This window comes from Maniola jurtina, chromosome 13 (genome assembly GCF_905333055.1).
Source record: "Maniola jurtina chromosome 13, ilManJurt1.1, whole genome shotgun sequence".
Taxonomy (NCBI): Eukaryota; Metazoa; Arthropoda; class Insecta; order Lepidoptera; family Nymphalidae; genus Maniola; species Maniola jurtina.
Genome location: NC_060041.1, coordinates 7,669,413 through 7,695,202, shown reverse-complemented (window position 1 = coordinate 7,695,202; position 25,790 = coordinate 7,669,413). Strand labels below are relative to the sequence as shown.

General features: G+C 35.6%; 2 protein-coding genes across 2 annotated transcripts; one reads left to right on the top strand and one right to left on the bottom strand.

The window, feature by feature from the left end:
• Positions 1-422: 422 nt before the first annotated feature.
• LOC123871124 (cuticle protein 16.8) lies at positions 423-16,967 on the bottom strand. Its single transcript, XM_045914730.1, has 4 exons — positions 16,792-16,967; positions 3,213-3,402; positions 2,479-2,679; positions 423-1,788 (listed from the first exon to the last, which is right to left on the bottom strand). The coding sequence occupies exons 2-4, from the start codon at positions 3,400-3,402 to the stop codon at positions 1,610-1,612; spliced, it is 570 nt and encodes a 189-aa protein (XP_045770686.1). The 5' UTR covers positions 16,792-16,967; the 3' UTR covers positions 423-1,609.
• Positions 16,968-17,891: 924 nt separating this feature from the next.
• On the top strand, positions 17,892-25,431 carry LOC123871121. The gene is made up of 7 exons (XM_045914723.1): positions 17,892-18,016; positions 20,434-20,572; positions 21,758-21,911; positions 22,186-22,293; positions 23,066-23,213; positions 23,920-24,136; positions 24,693-25,431. Exons 2-7 carry the CDS (start codon positions 20,452-20,454, stop codon positions 24,845-24,847), a joined length of 903 nt encoding a protein of 300 aa, XP_045770679.1. The 5' UTR covers positions 17,892-18,016; positions 20,434-20,451; the 3' UTR covers positions 24,848-25,431.
• The last annotated feature ends 359 nt before the right edge of the window (positions 25,432-25,790 follow it).

Genomic DNA, 25,790 nt, shown 5'->3' with positions numbered 1-25,790 from the left:
AGATAAAAAAAAAATATTCACATATACATAAACCTACATAATGACGTTTAAATTTGAAAAACGTAATAATATCCACACGACATTCATTGTTCATTATTCTCACACTTTGGTCGTTAGCTAGCATTCCACGCATCCGGATAAACGACCAAGTGTAACAGCGCCTTATCTACCTTAGGTAAGGTAGGTAGTCAAAATCTTTAGATTATAGTGAAATGTACTAAAGTGATCAAGATCATAGAACGGAGACAAAGTTCTCGCATAAAAATATTGTTAATTATACGTAGATAATAGGAATCGTGAACTGGAATACATATTATTTATTAAGTATTAGTTTATTAAAATATTTATCAAATTATTATTTACAAACACAGATAAATTAAGTATAAATAGATATTTAGGTAATCTTTACCATTTCCTTTTAAAAATATAACATTCTTAGTTTACTATCTCGATTATCACGTTTTACTGCTATTCACCGTAATTTACAATCTAGGTAAGTACTAGAATCTACTACCTAAAAATTTTGGATCTTATTGTCCATGCATTATAAAAAACAAAATATTATGATGTACCTAGTACCTACCTACATAGGCGCAGCGATACTAATGGTTTCATAACTGATATAATTCCCTATGACCTTTGTATCGCCAATAAACAGAAGGATATTATTTAAGGACTATGCATTTTACAATATAATATGTACTTAGGTAGGTCACTGGCTGGTAGGCCGCTGGCGAGACAGCATGGCAATCAATACGATTCATAGTCGTAAGCGTGCATAGCGTCCTTCGGTATCCTGCAGGCATGGTAGAAATTCTCAGAGGCATGAAAAGACAAAGCTTGTAGAGGTAGCCCAAACGCTACTGATGAATTCTTTCTCCTTTCCTTTGGATTGGTCTTTAGAATCTTGGAATCCTTAATCTAAGTGCATCTCAAAAAAATAGATGCCGTACCTATCCACGTTGTTTCTTTGTTAATTTGTCTTGATCGGTTTATTCTTATTTGGAAGTATGCCCTAAAAATCTCTTGCCATGCCGTCCTGTCAATTCCGCCGGCCAGGATCAACGCATACAGACGGAGTGGAGTCGAGCCGAGTCTTTCTGATAACAACCTAAACTCAGCTTTAAGTGCTTTAATTTGCGGTTGAAAGTGGTATGCTAAAAGCAGAACAGGGACGACCTGCAGCGCACTTTGGCACACCGCTGTAATATTAATGAAAATAAAGTTTAGTTTGAAAAAAAGAAGAAAGGTTTATTTGGGGTACAAACATTAAATAAATAAAATATATTCAAGGTCCACTTTTTTGCCTCCTAGTTTGAAACTCAGGGTTACAGATTTAAATTAGATTAGAACTGGTTGGCTTAAATAAAATTTGTTTCATTGTTTAGTAATATTTAACTAGCTACTTATTTAAATGACTACTTGAGATTACTGATTGACTACCCAGAATGGTATTCACTCAGCGTATGCTGTATCTGGTAGGACACAACGCTGATCTTCCGCGAAGATAGCAAAACACGAGTGAGTTTGAGTTGTTATCAAGACACAGCGCTTCGGCCCCACTCCGCTCAGCCAGTATGCGTTGCGCCTAAAAGTTCAACGTCAACAATTATTGTTCGTGTCCAAGTTCCTGCAGTTCCTGAAGATGTAGCTTTTCCTCTTCCTCCTGTTGCAGCAGCTCTCGCTCGGCGGCGATCCTCGCGTGTTGTTCAGCTATCACTTTGAATAGTTGCGCGTGTTTCGCCGCTGCAGCTTTTACTGCTTCCGACTGCCTCGGTACTAAATTTTCTGTGAATTGAACGATGAAAATGCTTTAGTAAAATGAATAAAGAATGTGTTTCCATTCTACGGCTCTAAACTACTCTACATTTCAAAGGTACAACAAATAAACTGAAAAAATGAAAATAAAAACTATCAATAAGGAATAATTACATAAATGGAAAGGATTAGGAATGGAAGAATTTATAGAGAAGTAAGAATAGGAGAGCTAAGGAAAGTTGCATATTACAACGACTGAACGAGAAAATTATCATAGCTAGAATTATCAAAAAAATATAGAAATATGCGCCACTTGAGAAGCTCCATGTTTATTTTGATTGTTTTTTCGGGCTTAGCTTTGCCAGATGCATACATTCTCTTTAACGCATATGTACACTGCAGAGTGCAGAGTCCTTACTTCTTGCATAGTAATTTTTGCCGGATTACGAAAAATTCCTAATCAAGCAATAAAATCTGCATTTAAATATACTAGGAACTTGACCCAGCGCAATGCTGTGCGACTCGACATTCCACCGCCATCTTTTCCGACAAAGCATACGATAAGAATAGGTTGACCAGCAAGACACCGATGGAATATAAGTAAGTCTTGTATTGCGAAGGGGAAGGGTCTTATCACAGTTTTACGATCTATATCGTAAGACCCTTCCCTCCCTAACACGTTGAGGTTTTGAGCTATAGTAAAGCATAATAAATTCTCACCGTCAGGAAAAGGGTGCTGGGCATGGTCCTCAGCAATCTTGGCGTAGAGTTGGAAGTGTCTGTCCTTGGCTCTAGCCACTGACTCAGAGTCCGTCGGGTGTTCAGGGGGCACATCGCTGAGGATCGGGTGGAAGCCATCCTTGTCAGCCACGTAATCAACCGTGCGAACTTTATGACGAGGGTCTACGTAGGAGAAAGTTCCTGAAATTGATACAATGAGATGTTAAGGAATACTTTGATGTAATTAAAGCAATCTAGATTAACAAAAAAATCTAGATTTTAAAGTTAAATGAGATAACTAAGTGGGATATTTCAACTTCAAGTCTTTTATATCGTACCTCAATAAATTGGTAAGACAGGTACGTTCAACAAAAAGCGAGCTAGAATCATCATCAACGCCTCGGATTTACTATCGATTTGATCGGTTGTTGTATTTATGCACAACATACAGTCTGTACCTTGGATGATTTAAACACAGTTCATCCAAGAACTGTACCCAAAGCTCTATTAACATATATATCTCAGAGGATAATAATTTAGTACACTCATGGCCTTTTGGCCATTCAATGGCAAGGGTGACTTGCCACCATGACGTCCTCCTGTTAACTAGATTTACTGGTATGTGAGTACAGTCCAAGTATATACATAAGTACGCGTTATAATTGGAAATAATTATATTGAAGAAACGATTGCGGGTATAAATAGTTCCTCTGCTTTGATAAAATTGTACGTACCTCTGACAACTCCACTGCCATCGCTAACCTCCGCGTGCTGTCTGTCTGTGTGGCCAGGAAATCTGCCAGCAGTATAGGAGAAGGCGTATGGCCTTGGCGGCGGAGGCTCCGTGGTTATCTCCTCCAGGTGGGCGACATCGCAGCTGGAGAGCGCCACGCTCGATATGACGAGCAGCACTGTAACCAGCATCTGGAAAAGGGAATATAATATATGAAACATTACATGGCTAAACATTTCACGGATGCGTAGGTACTTTACTTCCTCGTTTCTATAATTAAGCATCGCTAAGATTTGGAATACCGTTTCGAATTCCGTTTTTCCAAGGAACTTTAACGTGAATGGATAGGCAATCTCTGTCTAGGCTGTATCTTCATTTTATTATTTATTATTTATTTTTTTCAGTTAATACATTTCATACGAAATAATTAGTTATATTTACTCGTTTCTTTGTCCTTAGGTATCTGATTGTTTCAAAAATAACGAATTTCGGTAGATTTGATATAGTGAGTAAATTATATGGATCCGTTGATTATTCTGTTGATATTGTGGGTAAAATAAAACTGTAAAGTTTAGTAACTACCTATTTACTTGTTTTTACCTAGGAGCATCCTCAGGAGATTTCGACTTTACAATGCTGTATTGTCAAGCTCTGTACTTGACAATACAGCATCTCCTGAGGATGCTCCGGTGTCGGGGTGAAACGTGCGTCGAGAGTAGTGGAAAAGTCTTGTGTGGTGTTGCATGTGAATGGTGGTGGCAGTGCTTGCTTGGGAACTTGGCTTTATTGCTTGGTTGGGGAGGTAAGCGGTGCTTAGCTTGTAACTGCATGTTTGACCATACAGATTTATCCTGTTGGCGGATTATAGCAAAATAATTTTTAACTGTTTCTTGCTAGATACAAGGTTGTCTTCAAACTGGATATAGGGCAACTATGTATTTAATTATACCTATAATATAATATGTATATAATATTACATGATTTTCATCTATATTTGTAAGATGTCCTACAATGTTTTACTGGTGTAGTGTGCAGACAAACATCACAAATCATTAAAAATAAACCTAATTTAATAATAAAAGATGTTATAAGTTGCCTCATTAAGCAAGATCAAAGGAATGTAGATGGTGCTTCAAACTTGTTCGCACGACCTTTACGGTCGGTTGCGTCACACGCACTATGTGCATGCTTTTTGACGGCATAGGGAAATAAGACAAAAATAAGATACCTAATTAGGTATTATTTTTAATAATACTGGAATCGCTAAAAATACTTCTTTTTCTTAATTGTACACAAACACACCAATAGCCATCCTCTGGAAACGTCACTTGTATCATAACTATACAGTAAAACTAGCTGAATCGTCCCGATTTTGCTTGGGCGTAATTTATAATAATCCTTTAAATTACTTACTACTTAGGACTTAGGTTTTTAAAAAATCCCGTGGGAACTCTTTAATTTTTCGGACAAAAACTAGACTATGTCCGTCCCTGGGAAACATAGGATTCTGTACCTCAAAAGGAAAAATAACCTTATAGGAACATTTTGTTGTCTGTCTGTCTGTCTCTCGTGTCTGTCAAGTCAATTTTAGTAAAGCACTTATTCTAGTAAGTGTTAGGTATATCTTGTACGATGGTATAGAATATAGATCCTTCGTGTGCGAGTCAGACTTACACTTGACCGGTTTTTAGGGTTCCGTACCGTACAAAAGGAAAAACGGAATCTTTATAGGATCACTTTGTTGTCTGTCTGTTTGTCTATCTGTCCGTCCGTCCGTCAGTCGTGTCTGTCAAGAAAACTTATAGGGTACTTCCCGTTGACCTAGAATCATAAAATTTGGCAGGTAGATAGGTCTTGTAGCACAAGTAAAGGAATAAATCCGAAAACTGCGAATTTGTGGTTATATCATTTAAAAAAAATTAAAATGTGTTTCAATTTTCAAAGTAAGATAACTATACCAAGTGGAGTATTATATGAAAGGGCTTTCTTTACCTGTATATTCTAAAACAGATTTTTATTTATTTTTATGCCTACTAGTTTTTGATTTATCGTGCAAAATTACCCGGAACCCTCGGTGCGCGAGTCTGACTCGCACTTGACCGGTTTGTTTATTCAGCTTTTCTATTTATTTAAAGTACATAAGTGTTATAGCTTAGCATATGCGTCGGAGTCTCTGCTATTCTGTAGGTATTCATGGTCACACTTGATTTATAGTAATCAATAGGTTCAAACATAAGTTCACGACTATAAAGTAATTGCTAGTTTATCTCCGGATCTACATCAAAATGTTGTAGATGCAATAAAATTTAACGGACGTTAACGTATACTATTTAAATATTTTAATGTAATGTGCAGGAATCCAATAAGTATGCTTGGATCCAATAAGCTTCTATCGCCTATTCGGTGTTAAGTTTTTGTTTGATTTGATTTGATTTAATAGAGTTGGTTGTGACAAAAAGAAAAGAGCAGGAATAACTGACTCAATCAAATGAGTCAAATAGAACATCGACTCGCACGTTTTGACTCTATAATAATATATTATTAAGTTCGAAGCCACTATGGGTTCGAAACTTCGAACGCTGCGCATACCTTCGTCGACGCTGAATAAACTCTAGTGTGAAAGGGCTCTTAGGGCAAAGAAATTTGTAATTTTTTTTACAATTATTTTCATTGTTTTAGTTGTTTTTACTAATGATACTTTTATTAATACTATAAGGCCCAATTTCACATTATGTAAGTACCTGTTTGATTTAATCCCTCAATCTAGAAGCTATACTATAACATGTTGCAACGTTTTTTACGTAATTATTTTATGTACGGGAACCTTCATTTTCCTATTCTTTATAATAGTTCGATTCTGTTCTATCATTTTGTAAACTATTGTTCCTTAGTACTACTATAACTGCTGATAACATGTTAGAATTTTTCCCCACTAAAAATACATTTCGTAATTTTATTTTAAGGCACCAATTAAAAAATATTACTATACAGACTTTTGTAGTGTTTCGCTTTTCTAGCTCATTATTTATTATATCTGTCTAGTGTCTACATTATTTTATATAATATAGTTGTTCCTATCTTTTTGTATTATAGTTATGTAAACATAACTATAATGTTACTCTTTCCTCTCCAACAATAAGCTATAAAGTTACTAGATTAATTTGTATATACCTACGTATATACAAATTTCACTATAGGTAGGTATATACCTACTCCATACGGGATTTATGTCTTTGGGAATTTCTATCGTATATTATTTTATTATTCCATACTATTTACGTAAACATAAAATTGCGCATCCGTGTCCGTTTATCGGATTTATTTATGGCCGGTTTTGCCTCATGCTGACATCATAATATTATTCTGTTTGTTTGCGACGCCACATAAGAATCACGATTTAAATTATTTTTGTATAATTATGTGATATTAATCAGTTGGTCTTTTGTTTATTGTGCATCAATAGCTATTTGTTTTTTCATGGCTAGAGCTCTTGTAGGTATCTATTGGAACCAGTGGCGTGCAGCTCATAGAATTATAAAAGTACTGCCTACCCAAGTTGTAGTAAATCAACACTTATTTTCTATTATGACCTGCCAGAAAATAAGTTCATACCTTAATGCTTACCCTGGCTTTAAACCTGTGCACGCCACTAATTGGAACATTTAAATAGTGTTCGGCAAAACTATTGCATTGATTTCATGATCTTCCTAATATTTTTTGTAGCAGTAAGCTAAAGCTCCTTTATACTAAGTACTACAAAACAGTTGAGCGTTTACAAATTTTTACAAAGGTACTATAACTATTTGTAGGTAGGTAGGTATAGAAAAAGGCTCAAACTCCAAACTGAGAAGAACTGTTCAGTTCAGGACGCGTTGTGCTAACCACTCAAACGTGGATTCTCCAATTTAGGTTTTTTTGATAACAAAAAAAAAAATAGTTTCTGCGGTAGGCTGGATATCCAAAAAGAGCGGAATTTGTTTTTCATCATGAAGTGTTCAAAATATTTAATCATATATTTGATCATAACTAGTCAATGAAGCAATGATACACCCGCGCAAATAGGTGTCTACCATTTAAATTTCCAAAGTGCGAAAGTATATGCAATTTGACATAACAGATCTGGTAGTGATCACCTTGACCGGCCACTGTCACTTTCCTCGGCTACTCTTGACCGACATCGAGTGGATTCGGTTACGAATTGCTCCACTTTTTATCAGAGTATGGCGCCAAGAAGGAAGGACAATAGTCTATAGTGTTTTAGCTGCATATCTGCATTATTTGTAGAGATTTGTTCGTTTGAATGTTGGGGGGTAATCTCCGAAACTAATGACCTGATTCAAAAAATCTTTGAGTAATAAATAGTTACCTTATCCCCGAGTGCTAGAGGCTGTAAATCGTATCCAGTGGACGAAGTCGCGGGTAAACGCTAGTCGACTAATATTTCGTCTTATCAGAAGTAGGTTGGTACTTTTAGAGGTACCAGTGAAGGTTACAGTAACTACTTAGAAAAGAGCTAACAACTTTCAAACCGATTTTCTTGGATTATAGCTAAGAACACTCTCGATCAAGCCACCTTTCAAACAAAAAACCTAAATTAAAATCAGTTCATTAGTTTATAGGCTACGATGCCACAGACAGATACACAGATATACAAGTCAAACTTATAACACCCCTCTTTTTGGGGTCGGGGGTTAAAAATGTAAGTAATTTAAGCAAACATATTTTGTACTTTGTAAGTTATTAATACACCAACTCGTATATTCTTATCAAGGAATGAGCTCTATATCTGGATTAAACATAAGTGTGGGACTTCCAGACTAATCTCATGCCGCAGAATTCCTAAAACCTAAGTAGGTAGCTACCTGCGGGGGGAATTAATACCATTTAATACCTTACCTTATCAGAAAGGAATGAGGTAACACAGCTTTTTGAATGCACTTTAGTTGAATTAGCGCGAGTTACCTCCAAATGACCTTTACTATATCGAAACATACCTACTACCAGATACTTGTTAGAAACAATAATACAATCGATAGCTTATTGACGAAATGATGATCTGTATTGATTTATCTGAATAAATAAAATGAAAAAATCACAATTTTCTTGGTTCTTAGAGCCCCTATGGCCTAGGCATTAGAGTTTTTTCAGGGTACAGTATGCGCAGCGTTCGAACCTGTAGTGCCGTAGCCTGTGGTTTCGAACTTAAATAATAATTGTTAATCACTATAGGAGCATTATAGGAGATATTTAATTATAGAGTCTGGACGTACGAGCCAGTCAATGTTCTATTTGTTAATTATATTTCATTGAGTCAGTAATTAATTAATTAAAATACGGAACCCTGATAAGTGGCATTTCAGGAAACTTCAATTAAGTACTTCTTTAAGTTAAATATGCTGCTATACTTAAATCAGAGTGAACAACCTGAGTCATCGCACTAGCATCAGACTGTATCCATTTACTTAGGTGAGTGAGTGATGAAGGTAGTAAGTACGAATTTACCTACGAGTCAAGCGTTTACAATATAACTAAATGTCATGGTAGGTATAAGAACAACCAAATAACCAGTCATTTCTTGTACAAGACACAGACCTAGTATATAAGGTACAAGATACCAACTATGAACGCAACTATTTCTTCTTATTCTTCATGATTTTTAACGAAAACCATCAAACTCATACACTCTCCATATTATATCAGAGTCTGTGATATCTTATATTTTCAGGTATTGAATTTTTTGATCATTTCAAATAACATTTATGAAATGAAAATTTGAAAGTGTAACAGAAAGCTTACTTGTCTATAAACGACTCGATAAAGAACGACAAAACCTACTTCGAGCATTGCTCTAATTGAGTAACAAAACAAACAAAGATTACAAAGACTCTACTGATGATGAAATAAAGATTGTTGTATCATCTAGAGCTAATAATATCAATACATTCTATAAAATATCGTCCAAAGACGTACCTAATAGTCGTCAAAAGGCGTAAGAGTCATTATGGCCGCAAAAAGTGAGTTTTTCAGTACGGAAAATACAGGTAGGTAACGTCCGCCGCATCGGGCGCATTGTAGAAATGCGTGAATAGTGGTACGGTCACATCAGCGACTATACATCTGCTGACGTCGCTGTCAGCTTTTTTAGATACGACCGAATTGACCAATCAATCACTAAAGAGACCGACTGCAACTCTTGATTCTGACAATTGAAAAATGCGTTTAGCCTTTCGCGGCACTTTCAACATGCGTCCCTAACGGATATAAGCGACTATAGATATTACAAGTTGCGTAAAAATAAAGTTACAATTTATTTAGAAATGTTGCCTTGGGGTTTCCAATTGCTGTTGTACTTATACTGTCTAATACTGCAATGAAACTGCCTGTGAATGAATTCTCAATATCATAATTATTCATACAGGTATACGTTGCTAATATAGCGTAGCGTTTGAGACGCATTGTTTCAACATTAAATCTCCTATTTGAAAATAATGCAAAAAGCAATGTTTTCAAATGTAATTAAGTATATAGGAGAGGAGAAAACCCCAAAAATCAAATGAATATTATGTAACTCTTAGCTGTTTTTGAAAATACATGCCATAGGCCATAAAAGAAAAGTCTTACGTAGAAAGGTATCTATTTTATATTCTGGTTCAAAATGTTGCAAATCAAGAATGTTGAGTAAAAATGGATAAAATAACTACAATATGAATTACAAACTTCTATTATTTAATAGATAGATCATTTTAAAAAACAGTGCTATCTATGCCTTTGTCATATTCAGATTAATCATCGTATAATTTAGTACCTAAAGACTAGTGGGTACACGAAGGAGTTCGACACCTATTATTCCGCCCACCGCGACAAGTCGTGTATAATTTGTGCCATCTGGTATATTTCAATGTTTGGCAGTTTCATTGCCCATTGATTGACAAATACTTATTTGAAAATTACATAGGACTCGCACAAAATCAATTCACACCGAGCTACTCATATTCAGAAATATACATCAGAATCAGCATCACTATCTCAATGCCTTGATTTCGCAGGTTTTGTTTTGTAATGGTTCAACCTTTTATATAGGTACCTACTTACATTTATAGACTACATTACTTACATTTAAACTCTTTTGATCTCATTGTCGAGTAAGTATAGATTAATTGGTATAGATTTTAACTTACACATTTTACTGCAACACGATCAAAGATAAAACACATTAAAAGATTTAGGAATATGATTGGTTTCTAAAAATCCATTAAAATATACACTAATTTATATTATGTATAATAGGTACTAGATGCAGACGTTTGTGACTTTCATTCACATTGGAATTGGGTATAATTCCATGCATAATCTCATATGATACCATGGTTTTCCACTATTTTTGTAACTTTAGTATAAAAAAGGCGCGTAATTGTTCTGTTCAATGAAAAATTCTCATGTAATTATCAAGCATGTTGGACAGTGTTGGTACGATTTGTTTACATAGTCAAATACCGTCATAAGGCTGCTTATTTACGGAAGATGTTACTTTGCCGCCTACTAGAAATGTGATGAATCATTTGTTTGCTAAGTTGGCGCTTAACTATGATCCCCTTCAGAACTTAACTAGGTATTTGTCCTTCACAAGCAAAGATGGCCCAACTTAACAATGAGACCATGCCAAATAAGAAGTATAATTCCGCACATCCAAATGCTTATACTACACCTACTACTGAACCTACTCTACTATACACAAAACATCCTTAAATTATTTATTTAAATATGAAAGTTTGGATGTTTTCCTGCAAACCACAATGACTAAACTGATTAGGCTATTCAGAATGGAGATTAGTCTCGTTACTCGTAGCTTAGGTGCACTCTGTATACGGTATTTGCTTATGTCAAAAATAAATTATTTCTTAGGAATTATTAAATGAGGGTCTTCCGAAACACGTAAAATCCACCTCTTTTGTTAGTTTTAAGTGTAACAACCATTCTAAAATATCGATTAAACTAAAAAAAAGCTCGTCAAATCATTGTGACGTCACATGCCAGTGTTTCATAGAGGCTCGCATACTCAGCGCGTGTGTTTACGTTTCATAAAAGATACTGATTTGACTAGTTGTGAAACATCGGCGTAACATACATAAGCTACGTTTTATTCCAGAATGTCGTCCCCGGCGGGGGACTTTTGAAAATCTATACCCACGCAGATAAAGTCGCGGGCATCATCCAATATGATTTTATATATTACTATAATATAACATAAATATCGATATAGTTTTCGGATTTTTTTCCTTTACTTGTGCTATAAGATCTACTTACCTACCGATCAACGGGATCCGGGAAGTATATTATATATGTATTATAGGTTTTCTTGGCAGATACGACAGACGGACGAATGGACAGACAGACAGACAACAAAGTGATCCTATAAGGGTTCCGTTTTTCTTTTTGAGGTACGGAATCCTAATTCCTAATACATAAATGAAAAGCACCGGAGTGGTATGCGCTAAGCACTTAGGGCAGAATGCGGTATGTTACCTAGTTACTTGATTCGATTGTAAACAGAATAAACTTTTCTGCTGAAAATCTAGATCATGTAAAATCAAATGAAAGTGCACATCACAATGTATACGAGTAGTGTTGCGCCACAACATTGCTTCACGCATTACTCAACGTCATGGCTCACAACACATTTTCACATCACTATTTGAACTATGAAAGATTGTTTTATTGGTGGCCTTGTATTTGAACTAATGCACGCAGCATTGTTAGATATACAACATCTTCAATAAAAAAAAAATATTTGGTACATTATTTACTATCATACCAAAATCAAGGGCCTTCTCGGGTCAGTTTCTTTCGAGATTCCATTTTGGCGCTTCCCAGGCCACCAATTTTTTTTACATTTTTTTGCACTTCCATAATATTATAGGTACCTTCATAACTTAGACCTCTGTTTTTTTTCATAGCATTATAAGTGTATAGTTATCATATATTCGTATTATAATCGCAAGCAAAGCGTAAGCGAATTTTTTCAAAAAATATTATATAAAGGGGGCGCATTTTTGAGTAGGTACGTTTCAAGATCGCTTATGAAGGCGCCCAGTGTGGTCGCACCATCTTGCAACTTTCAGCAAAAAATCACCGAAGTAGTACACTCGGAGACCTTGCATCGCTCGGTCAATAGTCACGAGCCTACTATAGATACAGTATCAAATATCAGTTTAGATATTTTGACACAATTTTGCGTGACCTCGGATACGGTGTCTAATGTCAGATCCAGAGAATTAACCCAAAACGGCAGTCATTCTGAATTACCATAATTATTTATTAATATAACTTTTCAAAGTCAAGATCTGATTTCAGTTTACATTAAAAGTGTTCAGATTATCTATTAGCCAATGAGTAGTTTAGCAATTATGTGTCGACAAACAAACACAGTTGAGTAGGCTAAGCTCGTAACCATCTCGTAGTCAAAACCACAAAAAACAGTAAATTTAAACTTATCTATACATACGGACGGACAAACCTACTTATTACCCACTAGCTGAAACGCCCCGGCTTCGTCGAGTGAATTTTTTGAAAATACCTAATGGTAAGATGGTATTTCCAAAAATACTGAAACACCTAGGTTAGGTACCTACGTATTTCAGTATTTTTGGAACAGAGGTTTTACTTCCTAAGGAGGCTATTTTTTGTAAAATTAACAAGGATTATTTTTTGATTTTAAACGCTATAATAAAGTGTAGGTTGTATATTATGATTCTGAATCTAGATCTTTGCTAATAGTTACAAACAAGTTAAGGTTATTAAACTGACTCGCACCCATTTGGCCTAGCCTAGATGAAAGTTGCCGAGAACATAAAGTATTAGATGGTATTGGCAATACTAAAATACCTTTAATATCGCTAATAATCTATTTTCTAATACTCAGGCTTATTATATTTTGAAGGTTCCTTGGTCGTTCCGAGATGACCTTAATATTGGAACATAAAGAACACATAAGTATAGGTAGGTAGGTCCTCGACTGATTCTCTTGTGTAAAAACCTAACCTTGCGTATAGTAGAATTTCTTATAGGTACCTATTATTATAGATTATAGTGGTTTAAAATATCGTTGTTTGCAATTTTTTTGACTTTGCAACTTTTAAGGCTACTCACGATTTTACTTTATACCTAACCTTTCCTCATAATAGTAGGTTATATAATCAATATTAAATTTTACTATCATTCTTCAAAGTCAAACTAATTTCGTATATCTCAAAATGACACCCTTTGTAAAAACAACATATGAATACAGTTATTATAAACCTCCTCCCAATGCTTCCTGTTTTCATGCTATTTTGGTAGGGTGTTTTTATAAATAAATAAAGTGATAGGTACTTAATGCCATATTAGCTACGCAAAACGCACGACTTAGTTGATGTTTATCAGTTCGATTAAGTTAAGCGTACTAGATAATATAAGGACCACCAGGGAGAAGGTGAACCAATAATATCTACAAACATTATACTTACTTACTATGTATGCTAACAAAAGAACGATAGTGGGATAGGTAGGTACATGCGCTGAAGTTTTACGTGTTATTATTATAAAACAAGTGTAAATTAAAAATTTATAACACCCCCAACAAGTGAAGGTTACAGTAACTTGAAAAGAGCGGATAACTTTCAAACGGCTGAACCGATTTTCTTGGATTATAGCTAAGAACACTCTCGAACAAGCCACCTTTCAAACAAAAAACTAAATTAAAATCCTTTCATTAGTTTAGGAGCTACAATGCCACAGACAGATACACAGATACACACGTCAAACTTATAACACCCCTCCTTTTGGGTCGGGAGTTAAAAATAGTATTATCTGTCGTTAACAACTAAGTACTTATTACTTTTATTTTCACCTATAAACTATCTAACATTTTTGAAGACATAAAATATAAGAGGTACAAGAGGTACCGATATAAATAGGCTAGGTTTATTATGTACCTAGCACAGATATAACATAAATGTGTGCCTTTAGGTAATTCTTCTAAATATTCTGTTCGCGTGCCTTTTAAAAAGCTGAACACGTATTTGGATTCGGCTCTATCTGAGTTGGCTGAAAGACAAATCAAGATTGTACCTACATTTCGTAATAATAGATGCAAATTCAATACCTAAATTCTTTTAGTGCTATAAATCCTGAGGAAAATAATAATATTCAATTTTGTCGATATCACCTCTCGGCTCATAGGTACCAAGAAACAAAGCTTTGGCATATATAGTTTTTTTATTTTACAGAACTTCTTTCTTTTGTCCGAATATACCAAGGCATTAATAATATTTTTTTACCGATGCATAATGATGCTAAATATTATTGAGCAAATCTACAAGTAGGTAGGTATATTGTGGACTACTTAAAAGTATATTTAAGTATAGATATGTACCTACCCAAAAAGATAGATTAATGATCTCTACCTGGAAAACTCGCCGTGAAAGATTTTTCAAATCATCCGGAAAGTATGGGTAGGTACCTACTTAACACATAACCATACAAAACCCTTTCGCAGTCGGGTAAAAATAAAATTTATTTGGTTTACTTATATAGCGGTTTATGTTGTAATGTTTGACTGTTCATTGGTTCCCGTATAATTGCCAAATTGCTCATTAGATTTTGGAATGAGGTGTCGTTGGCTTTGTCAGCGTTTCGCGTGGCATAGAGATACCAAACTCGATACAAGTATTTATCACAATTTTGTTCGCCGAGATTTCCGTCATGTCTTGGATTGGATTTTCCATAGCTCAAACTCAATATATTTATCACAAAAACCTCACGCAGAAATCTCGGCGGAAGTTTAGAGTTACAAGTGTAAATTAAAAATTTATAACACCCCCGACAGGTGAAGGTGACAGTAATAACTAGAAAAGAGCTGATAACTTTCAAACGGCTGAACCAATTTTCTTGGATTATAGCTAAGAACACTCTCGATCAACCTCAACCAACCACCTTTCAGATAACCACAGATACACACGTCAATCTTATAACACCCCTCTTTTTGGGTCGGGGGTTAAAAATAAAGATACCTAATAATAGCCATGTTTTGTTTTAAAAATCTCCTAGTAGTAGGCGGTAGTAGGTACCTACTTACTTATTAATAAGTATAATCTTCTGTAAGTATCTCTTTCATAATCGCACTGATATTATCTTTATTAAGTCATAGCCATGTAACATGGTTAAGTTACTCATTACCTTTACTAACATTATAAAGAGGTAAAAGTTGGTGTATTAGTTTATAATATGTAGGGGGTAATCTCCAGAACCAAAAAAAAAGTTGAAAATTCTTGCACTGATAGATAGAGGAGTTGGGGAGACATTGCGGAGTACATTGTCCCCAATATCATGCGGATGAAGTCGCGGGTAAAAACTAGTCATTAATAACCAACTTAAAATGTTAAATAGATGAAAATATCAATTTGCTGCTCCGCAAATAGCCTTGGTAAAGAACCGGAATAAAATATTTCGCCGAAAAATATAGTAATTTTTTATACCTAACATTTGCGACTCAAAGACCAAGTGAATACATATCGATTTAATCGATCACTGAGCTGGATCGATACCTACCTAACTACCTATTATTAAATAGATAATAGGAGCTACAAGGAGATCGTAATCTAGCTAAAAATCAATTTTTAATTATTATTATTGAAATGCTTGCAGATGCGATAGTAATAATTACCTACTTTCCCGTTAATATTTTAATGATGATGAGTGTATAAGTAGCTTTTCTATTTACAAATTATTATAACTGCGGTTAATTTTCTTTTCTAGTGCTGTGATAATGATAGAAGGGCTGGTCCATTTTTTACGAAAATAATCAACCCGGAATAAATCAAATAAATTAATCTGCGGGTAACCTATAACTAAGATTAATATTAAAGTTACATTTTCAATAAAAACATGCATTTTACACATCTGGTTTTGAACTAAATCCACTCATGCGTTTTTATTGTAGATACCTATCTACCTACCTAACTGCCTAAAATGAAGTCTGGATTCTAGTGATACAGATGATTTTTTACCCGACTACGGCAAAGCCGAAAGGAAGGGTTATGATTTTTGTAAATCTTGTAATATTACTAGATTTACATACATAATATGCTCTACTACGGAGGACAGGTAGGTATATAAAACATAGTCGTAACTGTTTATGCAACAATATTATTTAATATCTAGGAAAAGGCGCGAAAAATTTGTATCACGCAATAAATCTTCCGTCTCAAAGAGATTAAAAATATCGGTTTCTATACACTTTTATACTTTATACCTATATTCCGAAAATTTTAATGAAATAAATGTAATGCCAATGCGGTTACTCAACTGATAATGGCAATGTGCCTATCCTGGGTGCAATAGCAAGATTTGAACTCGAATTTACCCAATTAGACCTGTGCACAAATAATGCAACTTGTCATAAAATTGTAGATAAGATCACATCAAATGTATTACTCACCTATAAATAGACTACCTATTCCAAATTCCATTAACACAATCCAAACAGTAAGTTTAAATAAAACTGATATATTTTACGAACCTAATAAAATAATTTAATAACTCACCTTGAATCTGAAGACAGTAAGCACGAGCGAGCGTCACTGCAAACTGAAGGTAATTCGGTCATGAACGAGTGAACGTCTGTTGAAAATATTGCGAACGAAAGAGTGAATGTGATCTATTCGACTGATTATATTATTTTATTAGATCTTCTGGTTTATCTGGTTATTAGAAGGTTTTTCCTTATTGAATTCTGAGTATAGATAATCCTATTTGCTACTCAATCGTCGTAAAGCAATATATCAGACTCGAATAAAACTTAGCAATGTCACAGTTTTACGAGGCAAGAAGACTTAAAGACCTAGTTGCTAGAACCGATTTGAAGACTTAGATTACTAGCCCAGCCTAAGATAATGCAGCAATATGCCTATGATAAACTTTTTTATTCTGCTTTTTTAAATAAATCTCAGCAATGCAATTTATAGCACAAAATTATTTGTAACATTTATATAAAAAGTTGTAACTCCTTTTGAAAATATTACAGATAGCTCGAGAAGTTTGATTTGCTATAATATTATTATAATTAATTATTATTCTTGACCCACTAGAGAATAAAATTCTTTGCAATTAGGAAAACAAGGTCTACATCTCCTGAGGATGCTCCGGTGTCGGGGCGAAACGTGCGTCGAGTGGTTTTGGGATTTGTTTGGTGCTGCGTGATGGTGGTGCGTATGGCTTGCTTGCTGGCTGGCTTTTCCTCCATGTTTATCAGTGGGAGGGCGGGCTGTGCATGTCGTATGCTGCATGTTGCACCATACAGATTTATTTGGTTTGGCGGATTATAGCGAATTAAGCTTTTGGTTCCTTGAATAAAATTCTGTCTGTTTTTTTTGCATACCTGGGAGTTCTCCACAATGTTCTCAAAATTGTGTGAAGTCTGCTAATACGGACTTGACTAGCGTCGTAAACTATGATCAAACCTTTCTCATTCTGAGAGGAGACTTGTGCTCAGTAGTGCGCCGGCGGTGCTTTAATGATGATGAAACTAGTTGTTTACTTTATATATTTCTACACTTACCTACTTGAGTTAAACTCAATATTTTTATCTGGTGCTAAAATCTTATTAGCGTATGATTTTGGATTTTTCCCCTATACCGGTTTTTAGTAAGCCGCCAAAAACACTCCATACGACCAGTCCAATCTCTCATTTTTGTTGTGATTGTGATTCTTACTGGACGTTTACATAGTGAGTGTTTATGTAAACATCAAATTCGGAGTAGATAAATAAATGTGAGTAAGGCTTTTTTTGTATAAGAACACGAACAGTAGACGTAGTTACTTAAAAAGGTTTAGAAGTGAGTTAACTCAGAAAACAGAACAAAACTAAACGTTCGTTTTACACGAAACATTTCTAAACATAATAAGAACCTACTTATGGGACAAAACATAATATACTTAGGTATTAAGTATGTATCTAGTTATTAACAATTGATGATGATAAGGGTAGATTAATAGAGAACTGGACATCTCTAATGAAAGGTCTTAATAAGAGAAAATGTTTAACCCTACTTTTATGTTTCGATACATTTTGGATGGTACGACGCGTGACTTTTAAACGCTGTATTTGATGCCAACTTTCACCACTCAAGCGAAACGATTAATCTTTGGTCGCGAATCGCGATGTACCTATACTCCTACCAGCTGGTTTGTTTATAAGACCTATAAGCTGAAGTTTTGCACAGAGGATCCCTTTATAACGAGACAAGGAATAATGAATTATTATGGACTCTTGTCTATATTAGTAGTGAGAGCCTCAATAGCTCAACTGGTAAAGGAGTGGACTGAAAACCGAAAGGTCGATGGTTCAAACCCCGCCCGTTGCACTATTGTCGTACCTACTCCTAGCACAAGCCTGACGCTTAGTTGGAGAGGAAAGGGGAATATTAGTCATTTAACATGGCTAATGTTCTTTTTTTTTAAAAAAAAAAACAAAACAAAAAAATATTACACTTCCTGAAATTACATTACGATTTTTTTGTATACATTACATTATAAAGGCCGGATTTTTCGAAATAACCAAGGTCAGAGTACACTAGAGTAAGGGAATTCTTTGTTTGATTCTGAATCGATGTAATGTCAAATATTAGGCTATGGTGATGTAAAATCAAGGAAAAATGGGGCTACTTTAGGGCTACCTACGTCAATGTAAAATGGGAGAGTCGCCGCTTTCCAGTGAGGTGCAAACTTAGCACGACCGAGTTACATAGTTGCTTGTGAGGCTTATAATATTTGGACCATTAGTAAACCAGGGTGACATTTTTCAACTTATGTTTTTAATAGTAGATACACGGAGCAACGCATCGTTATTCAAAGATAACGAAACCAAACACGGTTTATTTTGCTGGTATGCCATTACCGACCTACTAGTGCTACTATTTTATTAGAAACCTCATTGAACGAGGATAGAACATGGTACTTACCTGTGATTTTAACGATGACTTCCTAATCGTTGTGGTATTGAGATTTGAGGCTTAACTAATTAGATATAAGTATCTAATTAACTTGATCTGTAAAATATATGTATAACTTAAAAACAAGCTACGTCAACCAGCTAAAAAAATGGTGGAAATTATCATACCTACCTACTTAATATTCTACAAAGTAGGTACCTAATTCAATTCGTCTCATTGGTAGTGTTAAAAAATTCTTATTATTTAAAGTTCAGATAGTTAATACCAATTTACAATCTAAAATGTGTTTTGTGTCAACTTTGTTCATTAAATTATTTTGGTTATTTAGTCTATTACCCATTCATTAGTCTCTTCTTCTAAGTTTATAAAAGGAAGAGGTGATTGATTGACTGACAGATCTATTATTAACGCGCAGCTTAAACTACGCTATTAATTATGACGTAGACATCTCCAAAGAAAGGATTTTCGAAAATTTTGCCCCAAAGTGGGCAAAATAGGGGGTTGTTTGTGTAGTCCACGCGAACATAGTCGTGGGCATAAGCTAGTAAGATATATAACTCATAAAAACAAGGTGCCCAACAGAACACGTAGGTATAGGTAGAGTTCCGTAGCCATGCAAGTTGCTAAAAACTTTGGCGGTAGTTTTTCCAAGAACTGTCTAAGAAAACTCATAATAATTTTAACAACAAACTCATAATTTTTTTTTGAGTCGTGTTCAGGAAATAATTGCATAATTATTTATTTCAAAATTTAAACATGGCTCTGTGTATCTTTTACCTTAGGTACTGATCTTGCAGTTTATTTTTAAAATGATTGTATGTAGGTAGTCTATGACACGCAGACAGACGGACAGACGGCCTGGACGAAAATATATGGGTTCTTGTTTTACTACTGAACCCTAATAAGCAAATGAGAACAATAATTATTATAATACTATGTGCATATCTTCGCAATAAGCACTACAAGTTTTTTTTAATGATAGATATAATACTACTTACTTATAAATAAATAGGTACCTACGTGGCAGGAAACATTAGGTACAGCAGAGGAGAAAAGTTTTCGCGTGAAATTTTTCACACTTTCATGGAGTTTTCTTGATCTCAAATTTTTAATCCAACAAATAAATGCGATGATATCATTCTGCATTTCCAGTGCTGAAAAATTTGCGACCTTGCTTGCGTAATTACTAATTTGCCATTAATTTAAGGTACTTAACCTACTGCTTTCACATTCCAGATATCACTCGTGATAAACATGGTAGAGATGATATCAATTGAGGAAGAGTGTAAAAAGACGGGAATCAAGCTCTCGGACATCGCCGATCTACGACAGTGGCTGAAGACACAGCCTCATCTACCTGAAAAATATATTACAGGTAAGTCCTACGGACAATCTATGTAAAATGTTCATGCACGCAGCGATGCACCTACTAGATCATCGATATCTAGAAAATATTAATTCTTTATCGAAGTACTAGGTAGATAGACTTGCCTGGGTATATATCGGTTAACTATATCATTAGGTTCCATTCGCACTGCACTATGCAATGCGCGGACAACATATTACCCCTAAAAAGGTGCCCACGCACTCGAACTGAACTGCAGCTGAACTGCGCGTCGCGGCAGCGCCCCGCACGATATTCTCTCCAGCCGCGACGCGCGGCAGTGACGCGCTACGCGGTACACGCGTCGCGGCTGGAGAGAATATCGTGCGGGGCGCTGCCGCGACGCGCATTTCAGTTCAAGTGCGTGGGCACCTTAAATCCTAATCCTACTAATATTATAAATGTGAAAATGTGGATGTTTGGATGTTTGTTACTCAATCACGCAATTGCTGGATTTGGATGTGGCATGCATGTAGCCTTTGACATGGAAAAGAACATAGGCTACCTTTAATTCCGGAAAATTAAAGAGTTCCTACGGGATTTATATAAAACCTTTATCCACGCGAACGAAGTCGCGGGCATCAGCTAGTTTCCTATATTTTTTGTGAATAGCAGTCGAGTCACTTGGTTAGTAATTAACATTTGCTCCACCGCACCGGAAGAACCGTCAATGCATGAATAAAGCAGCGTAAACGAGTGTAACAATGACACCACCAAAATGAGGATTTGATTCCACTTTATACGTCGCTTCGTCTTTGCAACCGATGGATTTTCATCTTACACTGCTGGATATTATTATATAAGTCTCTTTAAGGGACTTCCAGTTTTCTCACTCCATCGTATTGTACCATTTTGGTCCAGCAGCTCCCTGTGATTTATTTGATATCACCATTGACTTAGTGGCGGTTCTATCAACATTTCGGTTTCGATTGCGGAGTCGCTACAACAACACCTTGAAACCCCAGCGAGCAACCATCGGTACTCTTGAGCTTTGTGTCCATTGGACGTGCGACTCTTTGAGCTAGGTCAGATACTCTGGTTCTTCTACGGATCTCCTCATTTTCTATTTGATCACTTCGAAGATATCTACCTAGTTCAACAATAGCTGTCTCCATGAGTGACTCTGATCTTTCTTATCACAATAAGTTACGTATAATATGGTTGTTCTTATTTCAGATTATGACTTGCTTCTGGCATACTATTGCAGTTTCAAAAGCTCGGCAGTGGCAAAACAAGTTTTAGACATAAATTTCACTCTTCGTACGCTATTCACCAATATATTCCATAACCGAATTGTCGATGAAACTGTTATCAAGACTTTGGATGTTGTGTGAGTACCTATAAATTTGTTTTTTAATGTAGCATTTGCACGCGACTGCGTGAAGTGAGGTTTTTTTTAAAAAAACATCCTTCCGTACATCTTTTGCTTTTCCGAGATAAAATGTATCCAGTATCTTCTCCAGACAAGCTATCTGTATAGGTACGATGGTTCATCAAAATCTGCTCAACGGTTGAGCCGTAAAAACGTTACCGACACATTTTCAGAACTGTGATATTTATTATGACAAACTTAAATATCTGTACATGTCTAATTTTTATCGCAGATGTGCATTCCCGCTAGAAGTTCCATCGATTGGCAAGAATTATAGAGTCATTTACAACGCACTCATGGACCATGATACGAAAAACTTTGTTTTTACCGACGTTATACGGTAAGCTTTTGAATTGTTCATTTCTTCTACAACAATACATATGCCATGATAGCGTAAGTCTGTACAGGGTGTGAGAACGCTAATAAAAACTAATGACACAAAGAACATGAAATAAATATTAAAAAACCTATATTTATAAAAGTTCGCAATTCAAAACATCTGACTGACAATTATAATACAGGTCAACAAATGTTGCGTAGATAGGTATCACGGGGTCAATGTTGTGTCGTAGGTGTGGCATTGATACCGTTTACTTGCTATACCTACCTTGCGGGTTTGAAAAATACTAAATCACTAAAATTGCAAGTACACTTGAGACAAATAGTTACTGATACCTATTGGGTCGTGTTTAGGTATTGTAAGTTAGGTAACAGCGCAAAATTTTTGTTAGCTTTCTAATTACGCCCTGTACCTACTACATTCAAGTAAATTAACATAAAAACTTTCTCCTTCCTCACGGTTTGGGTAAACCGTACTCTTGTAGCGACAGAATGCTGAATGAATGTGGTGGTATAACTAGCCACGGCAGAAGCCTCCCCTCAGACAAACACAAAAGACAGAGTTGCACTCTCTGTTCCCTCACTCTCATAGTTCAAAGTAACGGCAATCCGACACAAGCGTAGGTGAAGAGAACAGGCCCTGGACCCAATGGCTTTGCATTTTCACCGAGCTCGGGTTTCAATATTACATTATTATATATCATTATCTGAAAGCACCAATGAGAAATACAAGTACAGTGAGAGATAAAATCCCTGTTTCTAATATTTTTCAGAACAGCTCTAATGCTCATGGATGTGACGCAGTATAGAGACGGCACTGCCCCAGGATATTTGATACTGATCGATCTGAACGGCGTCACATTGGGACACATCACCAAGCTTGATTTGCAAACTGTGCAACAGTTGATATATTTTTTGCAGGTAAAATACTACGAGTATTTCGCCCCTATGCCACGCTTTCATTTTAGATCTCGTGTAAAAAAATAGTAGATTGTACAACAAGAGCATAAAACTAGCCATTTTATTCGAGACGTTTCGAAACTTCTATACTGCCTGAGCCTACCTTCCTTATGCTCTTATACTCTCCTGGTACATAGCAGCTCATGGTCATGACCATGTAATGACAAGCTTCAGTTGGTGACACAAAAGATCTTATATTATTTAAAATTCGAGGATAATGTGGGTTTTATGACCGAGTAAAGTACTACACTTCGGTTGCGAGAAATGAACTGTGATACGCGACCGCGGCCTCTGACTGAGCTCAGTCTCTTCATTTTATCTCTTCTGATCATTTTATGGAAACTTTAAGGCCGATTCACACCCATTGCGAATGCAGCACGTACGTACGTGACACGTGCGTAGTGACGCGCGTGAATCCGTAGACATAACTGCACGCATTACGTCTACGCGAACGTTCACACCACGTAAGCGGTATGCCATGTCTACGCAGCCTGTGTGAACGAGCTCTTAGCCATCCATACATTGATAAATCACCCACTGCGTCAAAGCCCAAAGGCCTTTAACAAGACGCCAAATATGCAGATCGATATATCACCCACTGTGCAGGTTGAAGGTCAGAAATCTTTTACCTTGTTATAATTAATTAATTTCAATTGCTTTATTACAGGAAGCAATATTAATAAGATTAATGGGTGTACACTTTTTGAACGCACCACCGTTCGTAGACAGGCTGATGATGATCTTGAAGTCCTTTATAAAAAAGGAGTTGATGAACATGGTCTGCGTCCATAGCGCCGGAGCGAGTTCTATTGAAAAAATCATTCCTATTGAAGCTTTGCCGAAGGAAGCTGGGGGAAAATTTAAGTCCTATAAGGAAGCTAAAAGTGAGTTACAAATAATTATTTCATAGAAAGGACCGTGGTTTAAACTTACCAATTAATCTCACTCGTGTACAATGTGAAGATTTTGTGTTACAAACATTAGGACGTGACAATAATCTAAATCTGCTTAAAATTACACTGAAACATTTCATTCCGATTGTAAGAAATATTTAATCTATTCTAATGTTATTAATGCGCAATTGTCTCTGTCTGTTTGTCTGCTAACATTTTGCAGCCCATCCTTTTAACTGGTTTCAAACGTAACGGAGCTTGGTCCCGAAAAATCCAAGAATTCCCACGGGATTTTAAAAGATCTAAATCCACGTGGATGAAGTCGCGGACATCGTCTATTTGGTAGGTACAGAAATAGTTTGTGTCTCCGACTCGGATATAGCGTTATCTTCCTTTTTCCCGGAATACCATAATGTCCCAACCATAAATAAGGTTTTCATAAAATGTAACATAGTATAATTATGTTTACTTACTTAATTGTAGACTGATATAATTTAAGATAACTAAAGCTATAGGTTTAAATTATACATTTTCTTATTTATTCTAGATGAATCCATTGACCTATTACTATCCAATAAGGAGTTCTTCGTCAATGAAAACAAGAAACGTGTAGTAGAGTCATTAAGACCGGGGAAACCTAAAACCATCACGGACATTTTCGGCGGCATAGAAGGCTCTTTCAAAAAATTGGATATAGACTAATTAATATTAAGATGTAGATAATACCTAAATGATGTAATAATTTAAGTATCATATAGTAGGGTATGTACCTTACTATGTACTTTGTTACCGAAATTAGTCGATTAGCTAAGACTCACAACACAAGGCAGCGTCGCGATTCCTTTGTGCGACAATGCGATCGGTATAGACATTGGACACGCCACGACCCTCGGCCTCGATCGAGGCAAAAATACATACGATAAAAATGCATAATATGATTCTATAAAAGTCTGCAGTCTGCAGTAGCTACACCAAGTGCCATCGAGTGCCGCACAAAGAAAAGCCTCGCGAATTTGCCACACTGCCAAATAAAATATTAAATTAAATAATAATTACCTATGTTAGAACACTTTTTTTTTCTTTATTTAATTTGTGGTTTTAGGGTTCCGTACTCAAGGGATAAAATTGGAGCTCTATTAATGCCACTCTTCCCTCTATCTGTCCGTCTGTCTGTCAGTCGGTCTGCCTATCCGTCTGCCTGTCGCGTGCCACAGTTCTCTAGCTTGTAGATTAAATAACTTACAAACCTGCAATTTTGGTATTTAGTATAAAACGTTGACCCAAAACCAAATATTTTAATTAAATTGTTAATTATTTTAGAAATTCAATTAAATTATTTTTAGGGAGGCTCATATATTTACATGAAATTGGAGCCGACAAAAAAATGTTTTTTTACCCTAACATTTACTCGTCCCGTCCCGTCAGTTGTTAATTTTACACCATTTTTGTAACGGGAGCTATCTCAAAAACTAAACTAGTCAGAAATATGTTTCGGTATGTTATGTACCATATTATAAAGTGTATTTACCTAAACCATATTTAAACAACAAATAGGTACTAAAAACAACGATTTATAAAATAGTTTGTAAGCTGTGACAAAAAAAAACAAACATGGTTATCTCTCACGGTTTATTGCAACGTTCTA